The sequence below is a fragment of the Pan paniscus genome, chromosome 10, assembly GCF_029289425.2.
Source record: "Pan paniscus chromosome 10, NHGRI_mPanPan1-v2.0_pri, whole genome shotgun sequence".
NCBI classification, from domain to species: domain Eukaryota; kingdom Metazoa; phylum Chordata; class Mammalia; order Primates; family Hominidae; genus Pan; species Pan paniscus.
The window spans coordinates 15,557,370-15,581,935 of NC_073259.2; the positions used below are offsets into that span (position 1 = coordinate 15,557,370).

At 38.1% G+C, this 24,566-nt stretch overlaps 1 protein-coding gene across 2 annotated transcripts in view; it reads right to left on the reverse strand.

Moving 5' to 3' along the window:
• Positions 1 to 942: 942 nt before the first annotated feature.
• Positions 943 to 24,566, reverse strand: part of CLEC1A (C-type lectin domain family 1 member A) — a 41,118-nt gene continuing 17,494 nt past the window's right edge. For both annotated transcript variants that reach the window (XM_055095381.1, XM_055095380.1), the window contains exons 3-7: positions 19,487 to 19,585; positions 11,719 to 11,895; positions 5,981 to 6,132; positions 3,769 to 3,887; positions 943 to 1,975 (exon numbers count right to left, since the gene is read on the reverse strand). In XM_055095381.1, the coding sequence (XP_054951356.1) occupies positions 1,795 to 1,975; positions 3,769 to 3,887; positions 5,981 to 6,132; positions 11,719 to 11,895; positions 19,487 to 19,585 (728 nt within the window). In that variant the 3' untranslated portion in view covers positions 943 to 1,794. The remainder of the gene's footprint in view (positions 1,976 to 3,768; positions 3,888 to 5,980; positions 6,133 to 11,718; positions 11,896 to 19,486; positions 19,586 to 24,566) is intronic.

Consider the following 24,566-nt stretch of genomic DNA (forward strand, 5'->3'; position numbering starts at 1 on the left):
TTCACATTATGAAACTGATTTCACATTTACTTCATTTCAGCTAACAGTAACATTATGAGGAAATTATAATTATTTCTACTTCATATGCAGTGAAATAGGTTTCATGAAGTAAAGTGACTTACCTAATAAGTAAATCAGAATAAGAGGTCTAAAATCTTCATTTTCTAAGCACAAATACAGTTTTCTTTGCATGACACAATATATCAACAGAACTTGCTCGACCCTGAAGAAAATTTTAAGGAAATCAACAGAAAATTGAAAGGAAAGTTCTCAAGGAAGAATCTGCAATAGTCTTTGCTAAGTGACAATCTAACAAAATGAAGTTTATGAAAATGAGCACCAATGTGTTCTTTCTATCATATGATTGCTACTATACGTCATTTTACCATGAGATAGATGTTTATGAAAAACAAAACTGAAGCACCTCAGTTTCCACTGTTGGAAAACAAAGATTTATAATGTTATCTTTTCTAGCATAAAACCCTCAAAATTGATTTATCAGTAAACCAATAAACTTGGTGGCTGTGATGGTGTCATTCCCAATGATCCCTGTTATATTTGTGCATGGAGTCATCTCAAGAAAGAAGTGCCTCACAAAGGAGCAGCTACAAAGATGTCACTGTCTCTGTTCATCTCCCATGACCTGACTGGAAATCATGTGCACTAATGCAACTCAGCTTCCTCATCAACCATGTGTTGATGCCATAAGCTCGCCTCAAAAGATTTCATTTTAGGAAAACGTTAAAACTGTTCTCTTGAAGCCAACATGTATTTCAAAGACATCTTATTTTCTCCAGATAATCATGTAATCAGTACTCTTGTAAATTCCCCAAAAACTTTCAGTAAGGCACAATCAAAATAATGACTGCTATCATATTTTGAAAAGCATTTCCATGCTGAATTTTCCCACCAACCATAAGTCCATTGTAAAATCACACACACTTCACAGTATTTACATTTATTATTATTAAATCTTCAGTACCTGAAAGGTATAAATATGGGTCAATGGAAGAAAATAGGAACTGAAACTATTACAGGTGCAGATGAAGAGGCTCACTTTTTTCTGGTCTTTAATCTCTCTGAAGGGAATATCGGGGACGGTAGTTCTGATATGAAACGGAGATGGGGACATATTTCTTTCCTGGGAGAAATTCCTATGGAGGGGAGACAATTATCAGAGTCTTAATGGACACAGGAAGGAATGTTTATAAGGCATTGAGATTTGAGATTCTCATATCAAGTGACATCCCTGTTGGGAAACGGCATGGACAAGGCAGATGGGGTCTTTACTGATGGATTGGGAAGGGACTAGTATGAACTGAAACAAACAAAAAGAATTCCTTGTGTATTTGCTGGTACAATCTGGGAAGTGACTGCCAATTTCTGATGGACTACTTGACTGTCAGAGAAAAGGATGTTACTTCAATGTATTTCCTCTACTTCAAAAAGTTTCTCATTCCACCAAGTGTAAGGAAGACATGAAAACAGGGAGGTGATATTAGCCATTGAGAAGAAAGAAAGCTAAAAGTTATCTCTAAGCCAAGAAGGCAGATGACATTATGGGTTTCTGAGGTTGGTTGGTGGCATGTAAATAAGACTTCTTGTGACTGTTAAATATGTGCATAAACCCAAGCTCAGAAATGCTGGTGACCCTGAACAGGAAACACGAGAACCCATTTTGTACTAGTCAGACAGATAGTCTTTCCTGATTATGTTCCATTTCCCAATGTCTCAAGTAGCCCTTGCTTTGGCATCGCCTGGCTCACTCTGCTATTTGTAGTTGCAGAGGGCGAATCAGTCACCTTCGCCTAATGTTTCAGGGGGGACATGGAGGCTCTCTGGCTTCACCATTCCTGCCCTCCTCTCACAGACACAACGCTTCAATTCTTTGCAGTCCTTTGAGAAGATCATCCCATTAAGGATGGCCACACAGTCTCTGCTTCTTGGGCTGGTGACATCTATTATAATATGGAACCTTAAGAAAGGAAGAAAAAGTAAATTCAATCACGGTTTATTTCTAAAATAAAATATTAAATACCCATTCTTTCTAGGGTTATAAAATTATAGTCTAGATACCAGAATAAGTTTACCGGGAAACTGGGGTCATGCGCCTCTTTCTCTTCAGCCCCTAAGTTTCCATACTCATTCTTAGAAACAGCAGGTCACCCCAAACAGCAAAAATCATTTCTAACTAAAGAGAAGCTACGTGTTCTCCTCCAAATTTATATAGTTTTTCTGCCACTTAAAAAGTTCTCTACCTTCTCTGTAACTCAGTTTACTTAACTGTAAAATACAAATGATTACATCAAATATATCCTGTCTCCCGGGAGAATAATGATATATTGTATATAGGGAAGAATGGTGTCTGTTCAAATATGGCTTTAAATGTGATATATTCTGATAGAGAAATTACCATTTCCTCTTTCAAAGGATACTGATGTGGTTTGGATGTGTGTTCTTTCCAAATCTTAGTTGAAATGTTATCCCCAGTGTTGGAGATGGGGCCTGGTGGGAGGTGTTCGGGTCATCGGGGTGGATCCCTCATGAATGGCTTGGTGCCCTCTTCTTGGTGATGAGTGAGTTCTCACTCAGTTAGTTGATGCAAGATCTGGTGGTTTAAAAGGGCCTGGAACCTCCCCCCAGCCCCTTCTCTTTTGTGTTCTCTCTTGCCATTGGACATGCCAGCTCTTGCTTCGCCTTCTGCCATGAGTAAAGCTCCCTGAAGCCTCCTCAGAAGCCAAGCAGATGCTTGTACAGCCTGCAGGATTGTAAGCCAATTAAACCTCCTTTCTTTATAAGCTATCCAACCTCAGGCATTCATTTATGCTGATGCAAAAATGGACTAACACAGATACCATATGTACTCCTGTCTAAATGCTCACAGCATATGTACGACTAGTGTTTTTTATTACCCCTTACATTTTCAGCAAATATTTTCTCAGAGATTGTGTTTTTTAAAAGATGTGCTCCGTATTTTACTGCACAGAAAGCCAAGAACTCTTATCCTATCTCTGGGTACTGACAAGTTGTGTGACTTTAGGCAACCACCATTACAGCCTGGACTCCTGGGCTTCAATTTACTCACTCAGGGAAAGATCTCTCTCTCTCTCTCTCTCTCTCTCTCTGTCTCTCCCTTCTCTCATCTGCAGTATGTCCCAGACACAAACTTCTGAAAGCAGCAAGAGAACTACCCTGATATTTTACTAATGCTATGTATCTGTCTCCCTCACTGGCTTATAAGCAGTTCAAAAGCAGGCACTGGCCGGGTGCGGTGGCTCATGCTTGTAATCTCAGCACTTTGGGAGGCCAAGATGGGCAAATCACTTGAGTCCAGGAGTTCTAAACAAGACTGGGCAACACATCATAATCCTGTCTTTCCAAAAAAGACAAAAAATTAGCTGCATGTAGTGGTGCACGCCTGTAGTCCGAGCTACTCAGAAGGCTGAGGTGAGAGGAGAGCTTGAGCCTGGGAGGCAGAGGTTTCAGTGAGCAGAGCTTGCACCACTGCACTCCAGCCCATGCAACAGAACAAGACCCTATCTCAAAAAACAATCAAACGAACAAACACACACACACACACACACACACACACAAACAAAATAAGGATGCACTATTGTTCAAATATCTTCAGGCATCCTCCTGCAAACACAGTATCCAGTACAAAGCAGAAGTTTGATTAATACTTGATGGACCAAATTCTTGAGCTCTATCACTCAAGCAAAATATCTTTGTTAAATGCCTTTCCCATAAAATATCCTGAAGGCTTACAGTTCAGAAGTGAAAGGGGTTCCATCCATCCACAGCCAGGCCTTGCCACTGTCAGGGCGCAAAAGCCCTGTCCAATAAGAGTAGAAAAACTCAGAGTAGCTCTGAGACGCGGCAAATTCCTGTGAAAAGCACATAAGAAAAACTTTAGCTTTGGTGGCAAGATTACTCACATGTACAGACATGCATGGGCCAGCCAGCACTTTTCTCAAAGCACACACAAGTCCTGCTTCACATTGATGCTCATATGCTTAAGAGAAAAAGCATCTATGCTGAGGCCAGTCAGAAATTTTTCCAGGTTTAATAACTTATTTTGTCTTAGTAAATATGGAACACATGTCGATATTCTGAAAGCGGAAATCACATCAACCAAGATTTGTTGCTGACCCATGGCTTTTAAGGCACAGAATTAAACATTAATGTTGACATAAAAATATGAGGGAAAGACTAACAAAGAGATGCAGAATGATTCTGGGACATGGAAGAATATGGAGGGAAAAGTGCAGGAATGAGGTAGTAACCGTTATAAATACCTGGGAAAGGAAGAAAAAAAGTAAAAGAAAAATTTGCAAGGATGATTTATGTCTTAGACTAGGAAGAGAAGAAAGAAATTTTTAAATTTCTATCTATAAATATTTATGTGCACACATGTGTATAGTCCTATACATGGTAATCCTTTTCCCAATATCCATATTTAACATATGTTTACATTTTAAAAGTTGTTTACTTACTTCTATCTAGTCTCACTCTGCACTCCTAATAGATATTTTTGGAGGATTGGTGGCGACAGGGTCTCACTCTGTTGCCCAGGCTGGAGTGCAGTGGCACGATCATAGCTCACTGCAGCCTCAACCTCCCCAGGCTCAGTGCACTCCTAATATTTTAACATAGAAATTATCTAAATATTTATTATAATTATCCATTTAAATAATGAGTTTCTCAAGGCCGTACACTTTGTTTCATTGTTACATCCAAAACCCCTCAGATAATTAATAAAATATACTGATTTAATGAGAGATTATTGAAAATGTAAATGAAGCTATTACCAAGCAATAGTCATAGAGTGAACATGTGAAAATAACTGTAGTTGAAAATATTTATTCCGATTAAATGGGCGGGTGCCTTCAAATTAAAAGTTTTGAAAGCAAATCATATGAAAAAGATTTAAATATATACAAATATATGAAGTTCATGATAGAAAATTAACTACATAGGTTCAACAAGAAAATTTCCTACCACGTGATATAATACAGTTCAGTTTTATACCTGAGTTTGCAGTGTATGCTGGAGGCAGAAGAATCAAAGAGAATAAGAAAAATTAGGAGGGTTTATGCTAGGGCACACTGTCTTAGTCAAAGAAATTGCCTCGCTTTCTGCCTAAATTAAGCCATCGAGAAAGGGTTATAAAATATTAGTAGCTGAGAAAAATTACAGAGTTTCTTTCATCACAGATTTCAGGAGGTAGGTAGAAATTAAGAAGTAATTAGAATGATGTTAAGAATTTGTGTAGTGAGCTGAGCATTTAATTCAATTAAATAACCCTTTGTTGATAACCTACTCTTCATCAAGAAAAATCTCTGCTAAATTCTAGAGAAACTGATAAATAAACAACGGCCATATTATTTGAGAAATTCAATTCAAAGGCAATAATAAATATGAGAGAAAGGGGAATAATCATATTTTAATGATGTACTTTAATTGCATGTACTAACTCAATATATGTCAATTTGTAGTTTTATTGTCACATTTGCCTTGACCAGTCTATCCTAGGCTGTAAACTTCTGGAAAGCAAGATATACATTTGCAGATTATGGTAATAACTTAGTTAAATATTTTCCACTTAAAAGCTTTGCCACTTTTAGAATGGAAGAGCAGGCAGCCCTATTTTCATGTTTCTGACATTGCATCAATATTATTCCTTTTCTACCCAAATCAAAACAGGAAAGAAGTTAAGACATTCTAACTTTGTTCCCTGAGAGGGGATTTTAAAGTGATATTGCTCATCTTCCTAAGGTGTGTGTATTTGTGGAGAACACAACTCCTTCTATCTACTTCAGGGGACCGTTCAAAGCAATAGGAATAAGACTCAGGCCCTGATCGAAACAGGTTCGAAAACCTGTGGACCGATATTCTTGATCCTTAGAGTCTTCTTGCCTAATGCTTTTAAGGCCTCTTTTTGAAATCCTTCAAACATTGAAAAGCCTCAGAATCTTACCAGGTCTTCTTGTTTGTTTATCTTCAGCATGGTAGAGTTTTCACTAAGGCAGAAATATTTACAGTCCTCCCAACTTTTGCTGTCTTTATAGAACTGGTAGCAATTGTCTCCATGCCATTTCCATTGTTCTGTACAAGGGCTGCACCTGTGTGCTTGGAAAAAAGCCAATTTTATTGTTATTTTCTGCATGAGTCTGTCTTGCTCCTCTCTTGAAATTATATAGTATTTGATGTCCTGAGAAAGAATTAACTCTTCCTCAATATTTAATTAATTACCCAGGCAATGATAACTACAATGTTTACTGGATACCTACTAACTGCCAGGAATTATAACTGGTCCTAAGTATGTTGTAGAAATTAAAACAGACACTAATTGCTTATGTGGAATCTAGTAATAAATGATTAGAACTTTCTTGCCACTTGCCTATGAAATTCAGCACATGAAGAGAATATTCAATTTCACAAAGCATCTCAAATGTACAGAAACTCCAACTGCATTGTGTTTAGGAAATAAAGTTTCTATAATGTTCTCCTCAAAATTATCTTACATAATAGTAAAATAAGTTTTAAAAAATACGGTATATACCAATATGATGTGGAGTCTTTTTAAGGAAAAAAATACTGAGGCAAGCCTGAAGTTAGAATGCTGAATCTCCATGTGTCACAAATTAAATTGGGCATCCAGGCCAGAGAAGTATGGGTAGTGATAGCAAATATAGGTGCCGAGCCCTGAGAGCTATAGTTGTAACCCTATGTGGATACATGACCTTAGGTCATTTAGAGTTAGGAACCTAATCCAGTCTCTTGTGGGTCTGTAGTGGGATGAGAACCCAAGTCATATCTATAACAATTTCTTTATTTTAAAAGTGATCTAGTTAACATGTTAAAATCTCAGTGGCTAATACACACAGGTAGGTATTATATTATTGTTTATATCTTCTTGTAAATTTGAAATATTTCATGAAGTAAAACAAAATATAAATAAATAAATAAATAACTTAGAAGGATATCTTTGTCATGTTATGAAAAACTTGCTGTGGAGCTCAATAGCTTTTGCACTCTCTCAGACAGGTCGGCTTGCTTCAGAATTCTACCAGGAGAAATGTAACAACCTGGAGAGACTCAAGCAAAAATGCAGGGAGCCTCAGACGTTCTAAAACACAGAACAAGAATGGGAATGATGCTTACCTAAAAGGATTATTGTAAAGAGTAAATACGTAAAAAACAGAGTCCAGTTTGTGCAGAGACTTACGCATAAAAAGCATTTAATAAAGGTCCATTTCAACTATGGTCCCTGTTGTTGTGAGAACTTAGATGGGTGATATATGCTTGGAGCGCTGTGCTGAAAAAGATTATGAAGCAGCAACTGGACTCAGCAAGGAGAATCTTGGTTCATTCTGCTCTGGATTCAATAAATAAAAACTATGTAACTGCAATTTTGGTACAGTGTATTAATACCTCATTCCCGTCTCACATAGAATGTTTTCTTAAATACCTTCAGTCTTCAGATATGATAAGTGACCCTCTATGTGCTCTATGTAAAAACAAGTCTCCTACTTGTAGGGGAATTAATAGAGAAATTTTCAATGAATGTTTAGGAGGAAGCAAGGGACAATTAGATCAAAAGGTGAGAGACTAAAGGACTGACAGCCTTATGTGAAATAGGTAGTGATACTATGTAACTAAAGAGACAGAGATAGAGAAACTTCTTTACTTTCTTAACTTCAACTACCTAATATTTGATATACTATTACTTAAACCATTGGAGGAGGAAAATAGAATACAGATTAGAAGAAATTAATTTCTCTTTATATACATATTGATATAGGTATAGACATAGATATAGATAGATATACAGATACATATACCCTCCATTCCAGCCTAGACAACAGAGTGAGACCCTGTTTTCCCCACCTCTCTGCTCCCCCCAAAAATATATATTTTTAAAGGAGAAAAATGCATATTTTTGGCCAGAAAAATGGGTGGACTGAAGATGAACTGTTCTCAAATGTTTTGTCCATGGCATATACACCTAGGAAAAATAAAATACTAATTTCTAAACGGAACATGTACACTTTCTATGAACTCTCTTTACCTATAAATTACCATTTTTATATTATATAGTGCAATAAATGTTTATAGATATTTAGGATCAATAAACAATAATGTTCATATTAGCAAGGCCAATAACCCCAGGACGGGCATTCCATTTCATAAATACATGAAAATATGTCATCCAAAAAAAAAGGCTAATCGTTTTTTTCTTATAGTCCTTTCTCTCTCCATTTCTCCTTTATTTTTGCTGTGTTTTGGACAAAAGGAATGTAAGTCTGTTTATGTGTCTGGCCCAGAATTTTTTCCTCATATATCTAACTCCCCAAACAGCATTCCTGGTTTCTAATTTTCCCCTTGTAGCCAGAGAATTCTTCTTCCTTTCACTCGATCACATCTCTATGCTTCTAGTTGTTTTGACCCCAAATTCTGGAGCTGTTTTTGAATCTTTCGTTTCTCACACATCAATTTATATCCCATCATGCCATCATTTCCACAAACAATATCCTAGTTAGAAGAACCATCATATTTCTCCTAGATTTTAGTAATAGCCATCTCTTATCTGATTTCTCTGTTGCTATTCTTTCCTCTTCCAGTCTAATTTTAACAGAATGTAGATTAAGCCTTTAAAAACTTATGCCAGATCATGTATTTCCTCTGCTCAAAACCCCATAATTAATCCTCATCTGCTCAAAATAGTAGCCAAATCTCTCAGAAAGGCATCTAATGCTGTACATTATCTCTACCTAGCCTCCTGTTAGTCTTCCACTCCAACCGCATGAGCTCCTCATTATTCCTGGAATATGCAGATACATTCATGTTTTAAGGCTCTTTTGTTTCCTGTTTTAACTTAAAGCTTATTATTTCTCTATATTACATGGCTAACTCCCTCAACTTTTCAAGTCTTTGCTACCATATAATCATCTTAATTCAGGATTTACGACGGCTCTATTTAAAGTAGCAACAGACTACCCTGGAATTCCTTATCCCTCTTGCCTTGTTTACCTTCATTTCTCATAGGATTGATTAATCTCTCATACATTGTATTTAGGTTGGCCGATCATTACTGTATACCTGGGACCTAGAGTTTCCCAGAATGTGGGACTTTTAGTACTAAAATAAGGAACGTTGGGGGCCAACTTGGAAATGCTGGTTGATATAGTTTGAACATTTGTCCCCTCCAAATCTCATATTGGAATTTGATCCTCAGTGCTGGAGGTGGGGCCTAATGGGAAGTGTCTCGGTCAGGGAAGCAGATACCTTATGAACAGCTTGGTGAGTTCTCGCTCTATGAGTCCCAGGAGAACTGAGTGTGAAAAAGAGCCTGGCATGTCTCTCCCCAATCTCTTGCCTCCTGGACTCTTGTCATATTACCTGCTGCACTTTCCCCCATGTGTGGAAGCTGCCTGAGGCTCTCAGAAGAAGCAGATGCTGGCACCATGTTTCTTGTATAGCCTGCAGAATCATTAACCAAATAAAACTCTTTTCTGTATAAATTACCCAGGCTCAGGTACTCCTTTATAGCAACACAAACAGACAAAGACATCAGTCATCTTATTTTATGTTTTTCAATATACTTACTTCTACTACCCCACTAGAGTAAGTGGTCCATGAGAGTAGACATCCTGTGTGTTTTGTCAGATATGCATCAGTAGGCATTCAGTAAATACTCCAACCACACTGGTAGCAGTACGAACTAAATGCATAAATATCACTTCAGTGGGTGGATGGATGGATGGATAATGGGTAAGATGAGGGTAAGAAATAAAAAGTAGCAGATTAAAACTGAGAACTGACATCTAACCAAAAATATGTAAGAATTTTTTATGAGAAGCAGCATTAATATATTTGCATTTAGATTTTATATTTAAATTAAATGTAACTTATTTGCATAGCTTCTCTTTTTGTTTGTTTTTATATACCTAAATAAAAATTTGAAAGACCATTTGTGTTAGGAAAATCTCGGTTACCTTAAAAAAAATTTTTTTTTAGCCAGGTGCAATGGCTCATGCCTGTAATCCCAGCAGTTGGGAGGCTGAGGCGGGCAGATCACTTGAGGCCAGAGTTCAAGACCAGCCTGGGCAACATGGAAAAACCCCGTCTCTACTTAAAATATACAAAAATTAGCCAGATGTGGTGGTGCATGCCTGTAATCCCAGCTACCCAAGAGGAGATACGAGAATCGCTTGAACCCAGGAGATGGAGGCCGCAGGGAGCCGAGATCATGCCACTGCACTCCAGTCTAGGTGACAGAGCGAGACTTTGTCTTAAAAAAAAAAAGTAAAAAAAAAGTAAAAATAAAAATAAAAATAATTTTTGAGATAGTATCTTACTATATTGCCTGGGCTGGTCTTGATCTCCTCAGCTCAATCTTCTAGCCTCAGCCTGTCAAGTAGTGGATTATCTTTTTGAAGATATGGCAACCAACAAAGGAAAGTATGCACACTGGCCTTTGTTAGAAAAATTTGTAAATAAGTGCCAGGCACGGTAGTTTACGCTTATAATCCTAGCACTTTGGGAGGCCGGGGCAGGGGGAACACCTGAGGTTGGGAGTTCAAGACCAGCCTGCCCAACACAGTGAAAACCCATCTCTACTAAAAATACAAAAAAAAATTAGCTGGGTGCAGTGGTGCACACCTGTAGTGCCAGCTACTCAGGAGGCTGAGGCAGGAGAATTGCTTAAACCTGGGATGAGGAAGTTGCAGCAAGCTGAGATCGTGTCACTGCCTTCCAGCCTAGGCAACAGAGTGAGAATCCATCTCCCCCTACCCCCAAAAAAAGGAAAAAGAAAAATTAGTAAATAAGGACATTATGACCATTGAGGTCATTAGTCACGTAGGAAAGAATCACTTAGAGAAGTATAACTGTGCCTATTAATATTTTCTCCTGCGTAGCCACGCAATCAGGATGTCTGTTTCAGGTGGGAAGTGGTGTGTGTATAGTAGATGAGGAGACTTTGTCCTCCTTCAGATTTCCTAAAAAAAGAAATAAAAAGTGGAAACCTGAACATGTATGCCATTTCCTAAGTAAGCATGATAAAGAGAGCAGAAAAGAGAGCTGACCTGAATAAAGTGGATTATCACAAAACCTGAAAAGAATAGGAGAATAGGAATACACATGCACTCACACTGAAGCGATGCTCCTAGACTTCTCCAGCAGTAATTTTATCAATGGTGGTTCACCTACCATTGGCACTGTCATCATCTGTGGTCCTTATTAAACTACATATTTTTGATACCCAGCCAAGTTATCCTGAATTAAAATAACTTGAATTTGATTCAGGTTATCTGCATTTTCAGACTAGTCCCTGTATGTTGTTTAAGATTTGAGAACTATAGTTATGAGTTTGCTTACTTCTTACTAGGAAAGAATTTGTAAGAACATTTGCCGAGGTAAATTGAGACATACCCCTGTATTTTCTTTACTCGTAGTCTTATTTTGGTTATTCTTAGTTAATTGTTTTTATTGTTTTAAAATGTCTGCATTTGAAGAGTCCCTTAATGTATGGTATCACAGACACATATGAATCACATGATCCCAACAACTGATCATGATCTTGAAGCCCAAACCCTTTTTCAGTTTGCCAGACCTCTAGTTAAATAATACTTGACTCTCACTTTCACCGGCGGGAAATCCATCTCTCTGTTTCCAGACAACATGGGGACAGAGTGACCAGGACACACTTACCTCCAGCTTTGTTATACAGCTCACGACAGAGTTTTTCAGCCACATGCTGCAGACTTCCTGCAAGCTTTATATTCTGGACTTGAAGAGATTGCAACTCTTGGGACGTATTTCCTAATCTTTCTTCCATTTGAGAAATGGTGTCTTGACCAGTATTGGAGAGCTGGTAGTACTGAAAAACTAACCCAAATGACCAAGTCAGACTGGACAGCTTATTTCTATGTTTTATTTCCATTTTCTGCTTATGGGGAAGACAAAACAGTATATTTTTTAGTATCTCAGGCTCTGAGTTCTCATATTGCCTATATTCAAGTTTGGACTCTAGTACATATATGAGAAGTTGTATCACCTTGGGCAAATTAATTTCTTTAAGTCTGTCTAAAAATATGAAGTCATGGGGAGAAAATGGCGGCTAAGAGGGCTAAGATAGAGCTCCCATTTGGACAACAGAACAGGGTGAGGAGACTCACACTGTGAACTTTTCCTCCAGGAACCACCTCAGGAACATACCAGGAAAATTGAAAGAATGCACAGATCCTTTGAAAGGAGCAACTCAATACTGAAAATTCTGCAAGACAGCCAAAAATGTGTGAAGTGGGGAAAACCCACCTCTGAACACACATCCCTAATGGGAAACCTGAAAATCTGGGTTACATGAGAAGGATTTAACCTCACCTGGAGCAGAAATGGATGTAGGGAGCCAAATATAAAATATATGCAAAATATAAAAGTAGAAGAAGCAGAGGGAAGAGTCCTGTAGGCACTCCCATTCTCCAGCTCAAGCCCAGGGAAGCCATCTCTGACTTTGTCTCACAGGGGTCCTTGGACAAGGCAGCCAGTGGAATTAAAGAGGAGACACAGGATGAAAGAAGCTTCCAAATGAATTTTGTAATAATTTCAACTGGATATGAATTTTCTTAAGCAGAATCCAGGGGGCAAAGAGGAACTGCTACAGATATCAGCACAGGAACTATGACAGATGGTGTGGGAAGGTGGGGAGGGGCGTGGCCTGAAAGCCTGCTTGCTTTCTCAGTGGGAAGGGCTGTAGCCTGAGGCAAGTTCAGAGCCCCAGGCATGAGCTGCCAGGATATAAACTTCGTGGTGTTGGTGGGGCATGGGAGGAGCAAGACTTGCGTCACCAGCTATGTGAGAGCTGGGTAAGGCCTATCACTGCCAGCTTTCTCCCACTTCCCTGGTGACCTGTATGACACAGCAGAGGCAGCCATAAAATCCTGAGAACCAACCCCCATCCCCCACAGGATTCATGACAAGCCCCGTCCAAGGAGAGTGGGAGCTCAGACCTGCCTAACCCTGATCTCATGTGATGTTTTTTCTCTACCCACCCTGGTACCCAAACACAAAAGACATAAACTTGGGAGCTGTATGGCCCCGCCCATCACCTGAGAAACCTGAATACTCATCCTGGCAAACTTAGAACAAGCTTACATCCCGTGTCTACTACTGTAGCTGGTGCTCTCTTTAAAGCACCACCTCCTGGCTGGAGGCCAACCAACTCAAACCATTAGAGTAACTCAAGACAGAATAACCCTGCTCCAAGGAGGGAGAAGCCAACAGCTAATTCCACTGCCTGCAACATCCTGGCTAACCAGAGGTCCTGAGTGCATCCATCTGACAACTTCACTGCTAGCATAACCAGCATTCAAGAAAACCAGCACACTAAACAGCACACTAAACATATCTACAACCAAGGACTCTCACACAGTCTACTTCACCTCCTTGCCAACTTCACCAGAGCAGGTGCTGGTATCCACAGATGGGAGACCAGAAGATGGATCATATCACAGGACTCTGCAGACATTCCCCAGCACCAGCCTGGAGCCTGGTAGCACCACTGGGTGGCTAGACCCAGAAGAGAATAACAATCACTGCAGTCTGGCTCTAAGGAAGCCCTATACCTAGGGGAAGGGGGAGAGCACAACATCAAGGGATCACCCCATGGGATGAAAGAATCTGAACAGCAGCCTGTGTATTCCAGATCTTTTCACTGAAATACCCAATAGACCCAAATGACAAGGAAACAGAAAAATAATTCTGGTAATATGACAAAACAGGATTCTATAGCACCACCAAAAGGTAAGACTAGCTCCCCAGCAATGGATCCAAACCAAGAAGAAATCTTTGAATTGCCAGATAAAGAACTCAGAAGGTTGATTATTAAGTTACTCAAGGAGATACCAGAGAAAAGTGAAAACCAACTTAAGAAACTTATTTATGGTTTTCTTTCTTTCTTTTTGAGACAGAATCTCACTCTGTTGCCCAGGCTGGAACGCAGTAGTGTCATCTTGGCTCGCTGCAACCTCTCCCTCCCAGGTTCAAGTGATTCTCCTGCCTCAGCCTCTCAAGTGGCTGGGATTACAGGTGCCCACCATCATGCCTCTCTAATTTTTATATTTTTTGTAGAGATGGGGTTTCACCATGTTGGTCAGGCTGGTCTTGAACTCCTGACCTCAGGAGATCTGCCGTCCTCAGCCTCCCAAAGTGTTGGGGTTACAGGCATGAGCCACCACGTCCGGCCTAAACAAATTTTAAAAACAGTAAAGGATATGGATTTAAAAAATTATCCAGAGAAATAAATATCGTAAAGGAAAAACAATCACAACTTCTGGAAATGAAAGACACACTTAGAGAAATAGAAAATGCAGTAGAAGGTTTCAACAATAGACTAGAACAAGGAGAAGAGAGAACTTCAGAGCTTGAAGACAAGGCTTTTGAATTACCCCAATCTGACAAAGACAAAGATAATAGAAAAAAAAAAAAAAATGAACAAAGTCTCCAAGTAAGTTGGAGTTATAGTAAATGGCCAAACCTAAGAATAATTGTTTCTGAGGAAGAAGAGAAATCTAGAAGTTTGGAAAACTTATTTGAGGGGATAAACCAGGAAAACACCCATGGTCTTCCTAGAGATCTAGACATCCAAACACTAGAAGCTCAGGATGTAAGGGCGATCTGGCTGCGATATCTGTCACCCCATTGATTGCCAGTGTTGATTCGGCTGATCTGGCTGGCTAGGTGTGTGTCCCCTTCCTCCCTCACTGTTCCATGTGCATCCCTCCTGAAGCTGTGCACTCGGTCGAAGAGGACAACCATACCCTATAGAGGAGGACCAGTCTGGTCAAGGGTATATGTGTAGCTGCACTCTCCTGCTAGAACCTCCAAACAATCTCTCAAATACTAGAAGCTCAAAAAACACCTGAGAAATTCATTGAAAAAGATTATCGCCTAGGTAAATATTCATCATGTTATCTAAAGTCAAGATGAAGGAGAGAATCTTAAAAGTTGTAAGACAGGCCAGGTGCGGTGGCTCAAGTCTGTAATTCCAGCACGTTGGGAGGCCAAGGTGGGCAGATCACGAGGTCAGGAGATTAAGACCATCCTGGCTAACACAGTGAAACCCTGTCTCTACTAAAAATTCAAAAAATTAGCTGGGTGTGGTGGCAGGCGCCTGTAGTCCCAGCTACTCAGAATGCTGAGGCAGGAGAATGGCATGAACCTGGGAGGCAGAGCTTGCAGTGAACCGAGATCGCGCCACTGCACTCCAGCCTAGGCCACAGAGTGAGACTCTGTATCAAAAAAAGAAAAGAAAAGAAAAGAAAATGTTGTAAGACAGAAACATCAGGTAATCTATAATGAAAACTTACCAGATTAATAGCTGACATAATCAGAAACCCTACAAGGCAGAAAGGACTGGGGTCCTATTTTTACCCTTCTCAAACAAAATTTTGTCAGCCAAGAATTTTGTATCCAGTGAAACTGAGATTCATAAATGAAATAGAGATAATGTTTTTTTCAGAGAAACAAATGCTGCAAGAATTTGCCACTACCAAGACAGAGCTACAAGAAATGCTAAAAGGAGTGCTAAATCTTGAAACAGAATCTCAAAATACACCAAAATAGAATCTCCTGAAAGCATAAATCTCACAGGACCTATAAGACAACACACACACACACACAATAAAACAAGGTATTCAGGCAAGAACTAGCATAATGAATAGAACAGTACTGCACATCTCAATACTAACACTGAATGTAAATGGCCTAAATGCTCCACTTAAAAGATAAAGATGACAGAATGGATAAGATTTCACCAATCAAGTATCTGCTGTCTTCAAAAGACTCACCTAACACATAAGGACTCACATAAACTTAAGGTAAAGAGGTGGAAAAAGATATTCCATGCAAATGGAAAACAAAAATGAGCCGGAGTAGCTATTCTTTTATCAGACAAAACAGACATTAAAGCAAAAACAGTAAAAAAAAAAAAACACAAAGACAGACATTATAGACATAGTGATAAAAGGAATAGTCCAACAGGAAAGTATCACAACCCTAAATATATATGCACTTAACATTGGAGCTCCCAAATTTATAAAACGATTACTACTAGACCTAAAAAAATGAGATAGACAGCAACACAATAATAGTGGGGGACTCCAATACTCCACTGACAGCACTAGACAGGTCTTGAAGACAGAAAGTCAACAATGAAGAAGAAAGAAAGAAACAGTGGACTTAAAACTATACCCTAGGACAAATTGACTTAAAAGATATTTACAAAACAGTCCATCCAACAACTGCAGAGTATGCATTCTTTTTATGAGCACATGTAACATTCTCCAACAAAGGCCATACGATAGGCCACAAAACAAGTCTCTATAAATTTAAGAAAACGGAAATTATATCAAGTATTCTCTCAAAGCATAGTGAAATAAAACTGAAAATTAACAATACAAGGCACCCTGAAAACTACACAAATACATGGAAATAAAATAACCTGATCTTGAATGATCCTTGGGTAAACAACAAAATCAAGATAGAAATTAAAAAATACTTTGAACAGAACGATAATATTGGTGACACAACTTATGAAAACCTCTAGCATACAGCAAAAGCGGTGCTAAGAGAAAAGTTCATAGCATTAAGTGACTACATCAAAATGTCTGAAAAACCACAAATAGACCATCTCAGGTCACAGCTCAAGAAATTGGAGAAACATGAACAAACCAAACCCAAATCCAGTAGAAGAAAAGAAGTATCAAAGATCAGAGAAGAACTAAATGATATTGAAATGAAAAAAAGAAAAGAAATACAAAAGATAAATGAAATAAAAAACTGGTTATTTGAAAAGATAAATAAAATCAATAGAACGTTAGCAAGGTTAATCAAGAAAAGGAGAGGAGATCCAAATAACCTCAATTACAAATGAAACGGGAGATGTTCCAACTGATGCCACACAAATACGAAAGATCACAAAGTCCAGAGGGGATAGATAAATTCCTGGAAATATACAACCCTCCTAGATTAAACCAGGAATAAATAGAAACTCTGAACAGAACAGTAACAAGTAGTGAAATTGAAACAGTAATAAAAACATTGCCAACAAATAAAAGTCCATTCACAGATGGATTCACAGCTGAATTCCATCAGACATTCAAAGAAGAATTGGTACAAATATTACTGAAACTGTTCCCCAAAATAGAGAATCTTCCCTAAATCATTTTATGAAGCCAGTATCACACTAATACCAAAACCAGGAAAGCGCAGAACAAAAAGGAAACTACAGACCAATATCCCTGATGAACACTGATGCAAAAATCATCAACAAAAGACTAGCTAACTGAGGCCTGGCATGGAGGCTCATGCCTGCAATCCCAGGACTTTGGGAGACCAAGGCAGGTGGATCACCTGAGGTCGGGAGTTCGAGACCAGCCTGACCAACATGGAGAAACTCCGTCTCTACTAAAAACACAAAATTAGCCAGGTGTGGTAGTGGGTGCCTGTAATCTCAGCTACTTGGGAGGCTGAGGCAGGAAAATCCCTTGAACCCAGGAGGCGAAGGTTGCAGTGAGCCGAGATCATGCCACTGCACTCCAGCCTGGGCGACAGTGTAAGACTCCATCTCAAAAAAAAAAAACAAAAACAAAAGACTAGCTAACTGAATCCAACAGCACATCAAAAAGATAATACCCCATGAAAAAGTGGGTTTTATCCCAGGGATGCAGGGATGGTTTAACATACACACGTCAATAAATATGACACATTACATAAACAGAATTAAAAACAAAACAAAAAAATCCTATGATCATCTCAATAGATGCAGAAAAAGCATTTGACAAAATCCAGCATTCCTTTATGATTAAAACATTCAGCAAAATTGGCATATAAAGGACATACCTCAATGTTTTACATATATATATATATATATATTTTTTTTTTTAGACGGAGTCTCACTCTGTCACCTAGGCTGGAGTGCAGTGCAGTGGTGTGATCTTGGCTCACTGCAATCTCCGCCTCCTGGGTTCAAGCGGTTCTCCTGCCTCGGCCTCCTGAGTAGTTGGGATTACAGATGCCCACCACCATGCCTGGCTAAGTTTTGTATTTTCAGTAGAGACAAGGTTTCACCATGTTAGCCAGGCTGGTCTCCAACTCCTGACCTCAAGCGATTCGCCCGCCTCAGCCTCCCAAAGTGCTGAAATTACAGGCATGAGCCACCATTCCTGGCCTAAAAAAAAATGTATAATTTAAATAATTTATCTATATATATTTATAAATAAATAAATAGAAATGTGGAGTTATAATATTAGTTCCTAACTTCAGGAATAAATTCTCAACCTATATTTACTGCTTGATAAATATTTTTATGTATACTTTCAAATGTTACACAACATAAAACCGCCAATCTGTTTATATGTTGATCATTATATTGAGTATTGACAATATACCATATATTATTACTTATTCAGTTATTGAAAGTGTTATTATTTTTTCCATGATTTTACAGTTTGCAATTAGGATCATTGAGAACAAGTAAATTCCTAACGTCATTTGACTAGAAATTTTCAACATTCAGATTTGAAATTCAGGTCTCTACATCTAAGTATAGAAATCCCTCATGAATCATAAGAGTTCCTCTGTATTTCCAAGAATAATGGTGATTGCAAAACAATAGTTGTATCACAATGAAACAAAACTTTTGGGATCAAAAAGGGCAACAAGAAATTATTTTTAATTTTGAAATATAAGATACAAACAAAAGTATTAAAATTCCTATAAAACCCAATTTTTGACATTAAAATCTGCTCTTCTATATAACATTTTTCTTTGAATAACTGTTCAAAGAACAGTTATTCAGCTGTTTAGGAAACATTGCTGTGGGGTCTTCACCTACCGAGGCAAATTCATCCACTTTCTTTTTTAAGCTTTTTAACTTGTTTTTACTAGTTTGAAATTTAAATATTTTTAGATATGCATTTTTCTGATTTGATTTTCACAAGTTTTTATGAAGTGACTGTATAACTTCCTGGCCTTTAAAAAATATGGTGATTAAGGAGTTTACCTACTCTCCTTGTACTGATGGTACCCGTGGCTCTGTGGGTAGCATATTCTGCACTAGCCCACTGAATCTTCTATTCTCAGAGCCCAAACCTCTGATACCCTAGTCTTTTGTGGAATGGGAGAGGGCTGAAGCATGCATTTATTTAAAATAAATGATTTTTTTAAACATTGACATACAAACAAACAGACAAAACCCTTCTTATCTCAAACAGAATGTTTAATTCTAGTTGGCAACTGATTTTTTTAAAATTCTTCTTCCATTATTCACTATTTAAATAGTTGCCATTTAAAAAAAGATACACTGAATTTTCCAAAGGCTAAAGAATTAAAGTTTAAAAAACAAATCCATAACAAGTGTTTCTCATCCTAGACAAACCTTGGAACCAGGATCCTCCCCCAGGTCAGAGCGCAGACTTACACAAAAGCCCCAGGGCTGCCAGCCCTATCAGCAGCACCAAGCACAAAGTCAGCAGGGTCAGGGCCACTGGTCGCCACGTTGAAGAGGGAGCCCTGTGCTCTGCAGGGAACAGAAGAGAAAGCAGAGTTTGGCTTTTTCTTCCTCTTGCATCTAAGTCAATAACAGGTAAGGGAGTGGAGTTAATTCTGCACAAGAACAAATTAGGCTGGACAACGGTAACAGGGGCTGGATAACTTGCTTTCTGTCCTCAGAAACATCATCATAAGGCTCAGTGCAAGCCTCACTTATCACAGCTAGATTTTCTCACAAGCCCCACCCGTTTGTATCCACCCCTCAAGTCTTACTTTGCACTGAATCACACTATGCATTACCATTATCTTTATGTGGTTCTTTGTACAACCTTCTGCTTGTCAAAATTCTAATTATGAAAGACTCTCATGCAAATGTCTGAAACACAGCCTGAGAATCTCTGAACCTTACCAAGGGACAACTTTTTACATAATCAGGGGAAAGATGAAATTAATTTGTTGTTACTTTTGAAAAACATCCCCCTTCCCCCAAGTTCCGTATATGCTTTTTCTAAAAGGCAAATTGCATGTTAGTAATGGGAAGTAATAATTTTACTGTTTTTCTGTGGAATTGCTTAATTGAAAGTCCCGCTATTGTAAGGATATTGTTTATTCATTCATTTGATTTATATTTTTTCAAAAATAGATTATAAAGAAACATGATAATCAATTTCAGAAAGATGAATCTAAACTATTTTTGCAACAGTTAAATAATTTTTAAAACTGTGGCAAACATGCTTTCCTCGCCCTCCATTCCCATAAGTTTGACTAGTAATTGCAGAGGTTTTACTGTAAGTCATGAGTAGACCCCTCACCTAGTGAGGTCACCTATCTGAATCTGAATGACCTAACATATCTGAAGGGAAGAGTCTCAGTCAGGTGCAGGTAGCATCTAGCATTGTGATAAAAATGAAACAAAGAGAGAGTGAAACCCTCAAACAAACTGTGATCTCTTTGTAGCCCGTTAGTTCTACTTCACTGAGAATTCAAGTCACGTTCTGAAACAGAAAGATTAAAGAGATCGGAGGGGCTTTTTGAAAGGAAAATTCTTTTCCTTCTAGCAAGGTCCTATACATAATACATTTTAGGTACAGAGATTTTCCAGGCTGGAGTGCAGTGGCGAGATCTCAGCTCACTGCAACCTCCGCCTCCAAGGTTCAAGCAATCCTCCCATCTCAGCTCCTGAGGAGCCGGAACTACAGACACGTGCCACCACGCCTGGCTAATTTTTTTTTCTATATTTTTGTTGGAGATGAGGTTTCACCATGTTGCCCAGGCTGCAGGCTGTTCTCTAACTCCTGAGCTCAAGTGATCCTCTAACCCCGCCTCCCAAAGTGCTGGGATTACAGGCATGAGCCACCGCGCCCGGCCAATTCTAGGTAGAGATTTATATGAAACGTTATTTCCAAATGGGGAATGATAACTAGTAAAGAATATAGAAATAGACAGTATGATTACTATCCTCTGGAACTTACAATCTAGTAGGCAAAATAAGTTAAAGTCTCGGAGAAGACATACTGATATATTTTTAAATGTGAATCTTATTTCTTAGCAATCATCTCCTTCATAAGTAGCTTTCATTACATTTAGAATAAAATACAAATCACTTTTCACAGATTGCTTCTTTTTAAAAAAAAATGGCAATTTTATTATGCTACTTCCCTACTTAAAAACTTCAAAAGCTTTATTGCACTTAAAATTAAATCCTGCATTAGTCTTATTGAGACCTTCCTTAGCTCTTTCATGCCTTTCTGAACTATTTTCCTCTCACTCACATGTACTCCTCACAACGGTCTCCCGTTTAGTCCTTGATCTGATCAAGCTTGACCCTAAGCACCTTGTATCAGCCCTACTTCTGCCTCTGCATTAATTTCAGTTTCAATGGCACATCCTTGGAAGAGGTCCGTAAGTCCATCTCTAGCATATCACTCACCCTGTACTAGGTAATCTTTTCATGACTTGTTTCTTTTTGTCTGTCTCCTTTCTCTCCATTTAACATTCCATTACAACAATGATCTTGTCTATCTTGTCCACTAGTCCATTTCCACTACTGAAAGAAGTGCCTGGGACATAAGGGCTGAGTAAATCTTTGACAGCTTAAATAATCAAAAAATGAAATAATAAAAAATTAATATGACTTAAACTATTTAAGTTTTAAAGAGATAAGTGGGTTCTCCAAAGTTAAGTTTACAGGTTTTTGTTTTTGTTTTTTTTTTTGTAGGCTATTGATTTTCAGCAACATCTATGTCAGCAGAAAACAGACTCAGCTAAATACATCTCCCAGCCATGTTGGTTTCTATACATTGACTTTTGTGAGATTATATCATGAACAAATCTAAGGGAGATTTGCTTCCTCCTGTTTCCTTCAGTTAACTGAGCTATGTGATTTAGTCTTAGTTTTTCTGGAAAAAGATGGTTTTCTCGTGGTATTGACTGTAAAAGTATTTCAGATCAGCAGAACATAAAAAAAAAAAAAAAGATTAGAGGCAGAATATATAGTTTGGGTTAATCATCCTCTCCAAAACCCTATATTTGTAAACTTCCATACAGTCCAAGAAAGTTAATCATATGGATGTTTCTAGATTCCATAGTTAAAAGTGCTTATGTGAGCCCACCACCATGGTGATTTTATTTTTCCACATACCTCTTATTACCATTAAATATATTGTATATCTTTGTTATTTCATTTAGCTTATATGTGTCTTACTCCAGGAAAAATTAAGCTCCTTCTTGGAAAATATTTATTTATCCATTATTGCAACCCAATTCCTAGGGCAGTAGTTGAAATAAGCTCAATTAAATTTAAATAAATGAATGAATAGGTCCATTATATACAAATACCTGTGTTATATGCCTGCCTACCCCTACTCAAACACAGTTACATTAATATGCATCTCAAAGTCATAATAATTTTTTAAATCCTGTGACCTCTTATAATTAATATTTGGCTGAAATTAAAAATAAGAAGTAAAGGAGAAGAACTATGACAGTCAACCAACTTATTTGTCTCTTTATAAATCTGTTTTCCGCCAGGCACGGTGGCTTAGGCCTGTAATCTCATCACTTTGGAATCCTCCCAACTGAAGCAGGAGGATTGCTTTGGGCCAGGAGTTCGAGACCAGCCTGAGCAACACAGTGAGATCCCATCTCTACAAAAGATAGCAACATAGTGAGACCCCCATCTCTATAAAAAATTTTTAAAATCCATCAGCCATGGTGGTACACACCTGTAGTCGCAGCTACTCAGAAGGCTGAGGTGGGAGGATTGCTTGAGCCAGGGAGGTCAAGGCTGCAGTGAGTCGTGATCGTGCCACTCTACTCCAGCCTGGGTGACAGAGCAAGATCTTCTCTCAAAAGTAGTAATGAAATGAAATGAAAGAAAATAAGATAAAATAAAATAAATCTGCTTTCTCTCGCATAATATCGAGGACATAGGAGTTGTTGTTTTTCTGCCCAAAGGACCAAAAAGAGTGAATTTAAATTCCTACTGTGAAGTGAGGGCCTGGACTTTAGAAATCAGAACATCTTTCAATAATAATTATATTCATGAAAAGAAAAAAATACATGATCCTTCCTAAGATTGCCTCTAGGGCAGAAAAAATAAAAGAAGTATAACAGGCTTTAAAAAGTTTTTAAAAATCTCTTCTAAGAAATCCTCTTTCTCTGATCAAATTTTCATATTTTGAAATTTTTCTTCTCTCTTCCCATCTCCCTCTTGCTCTCTCGCTTTCTCTCTCTCTCTTTTTCAAAATTATCCTTCCAATCATTCTATATAAAAGACATGGAGAAACACAATCTTAGGGAGTTCATCTTCCAGGAAACCAAGCTCCCATGACGGAAAGTCCATGAAACTGAAAGTTTCACTTTTTCTTTTTCTTTGATACTATTTTTCCTTCTAGATGTTTTTCTTCTAACTGTGAGTCTAATGTTTCTCAGTTTTATTCCAAGTGCTCCTAATCATACTGAAGTCTCTCTCCAGGGATCACCCTCACCCTAACATGAGACAGATTTTCACAAAAATAAGATGCCTAGGAGGTCGCTTGAGTTTGGTTTGGCTTTATTGTGGTTTTATTTTTTGGAAGAGAACCCCTTTGCTGTCTCCTGAGGCATGTTTAGAAAGGGGTGTGGACAGGCCAAGGAATGATATAAACATCCCTAGGAATAATAAGATATATATAGAAAAAAAAAACACCTTTCCTGTATCCTCTTAGTATTAACCATACTATAAAAGGCCTTAGTGCTAGGGTCAAATTTTGGATACCAATTACTGTGTAATTATATGAAACTTTGTGGGTGGAGAGTTGTCAGACTTAACCAGTTACCCTTCATCAGGCATCAGAGAGGGAAAATTTTGTTTTCCACCCAAGAAACTAAGCTGACATTACCATATACAGTCTATTAGTATACCTATGAAATGCAAAAGGTCTTAAAAGCTGGAGAAGACACCGAGAGTTTAAATAATGTGCATGTTACAAACTAGTTGCAGAGCTAGGATTAAATCATGTTTAACGCTATACTTTGCACACTTTTCCATGAGTCAGTCAGGAATCACAGAGACATGGGGGCAAAACTGGTGGCAATGTACATAATATTTCAGAAAGCACTTTTTGATCCCTTTGTATTTTGAAATGCAAATGTCTTTGTTTCCTTAATCCTCACATATGGCACATAGGAAACTTCCTCATGGGAATCTGAGTTCACGGGTTGAGTCTGCTTTTCTGTGTTCATGTAAATGCAGGTTTCTTTTCTCTTATGAATCTATTTCAAATATTGCTATTTCCATACTCTAAATGAAAATCTGTGTTATCCTTCCTATTATTTGAAAAGAGTATACATCTAAAAACATATGAGCTATTTCTAGAATATCATTGAGGTTCCAATTCACAGTATTTAGAAATTTAATTATATTTTTCCTCTTCAGTAAAAGTTAGGTGACTCAATTTTATATCCCCATCAACAGATATTATTTACTGAAATATAATTCAAAAACAACATTACCATTAATGATAATT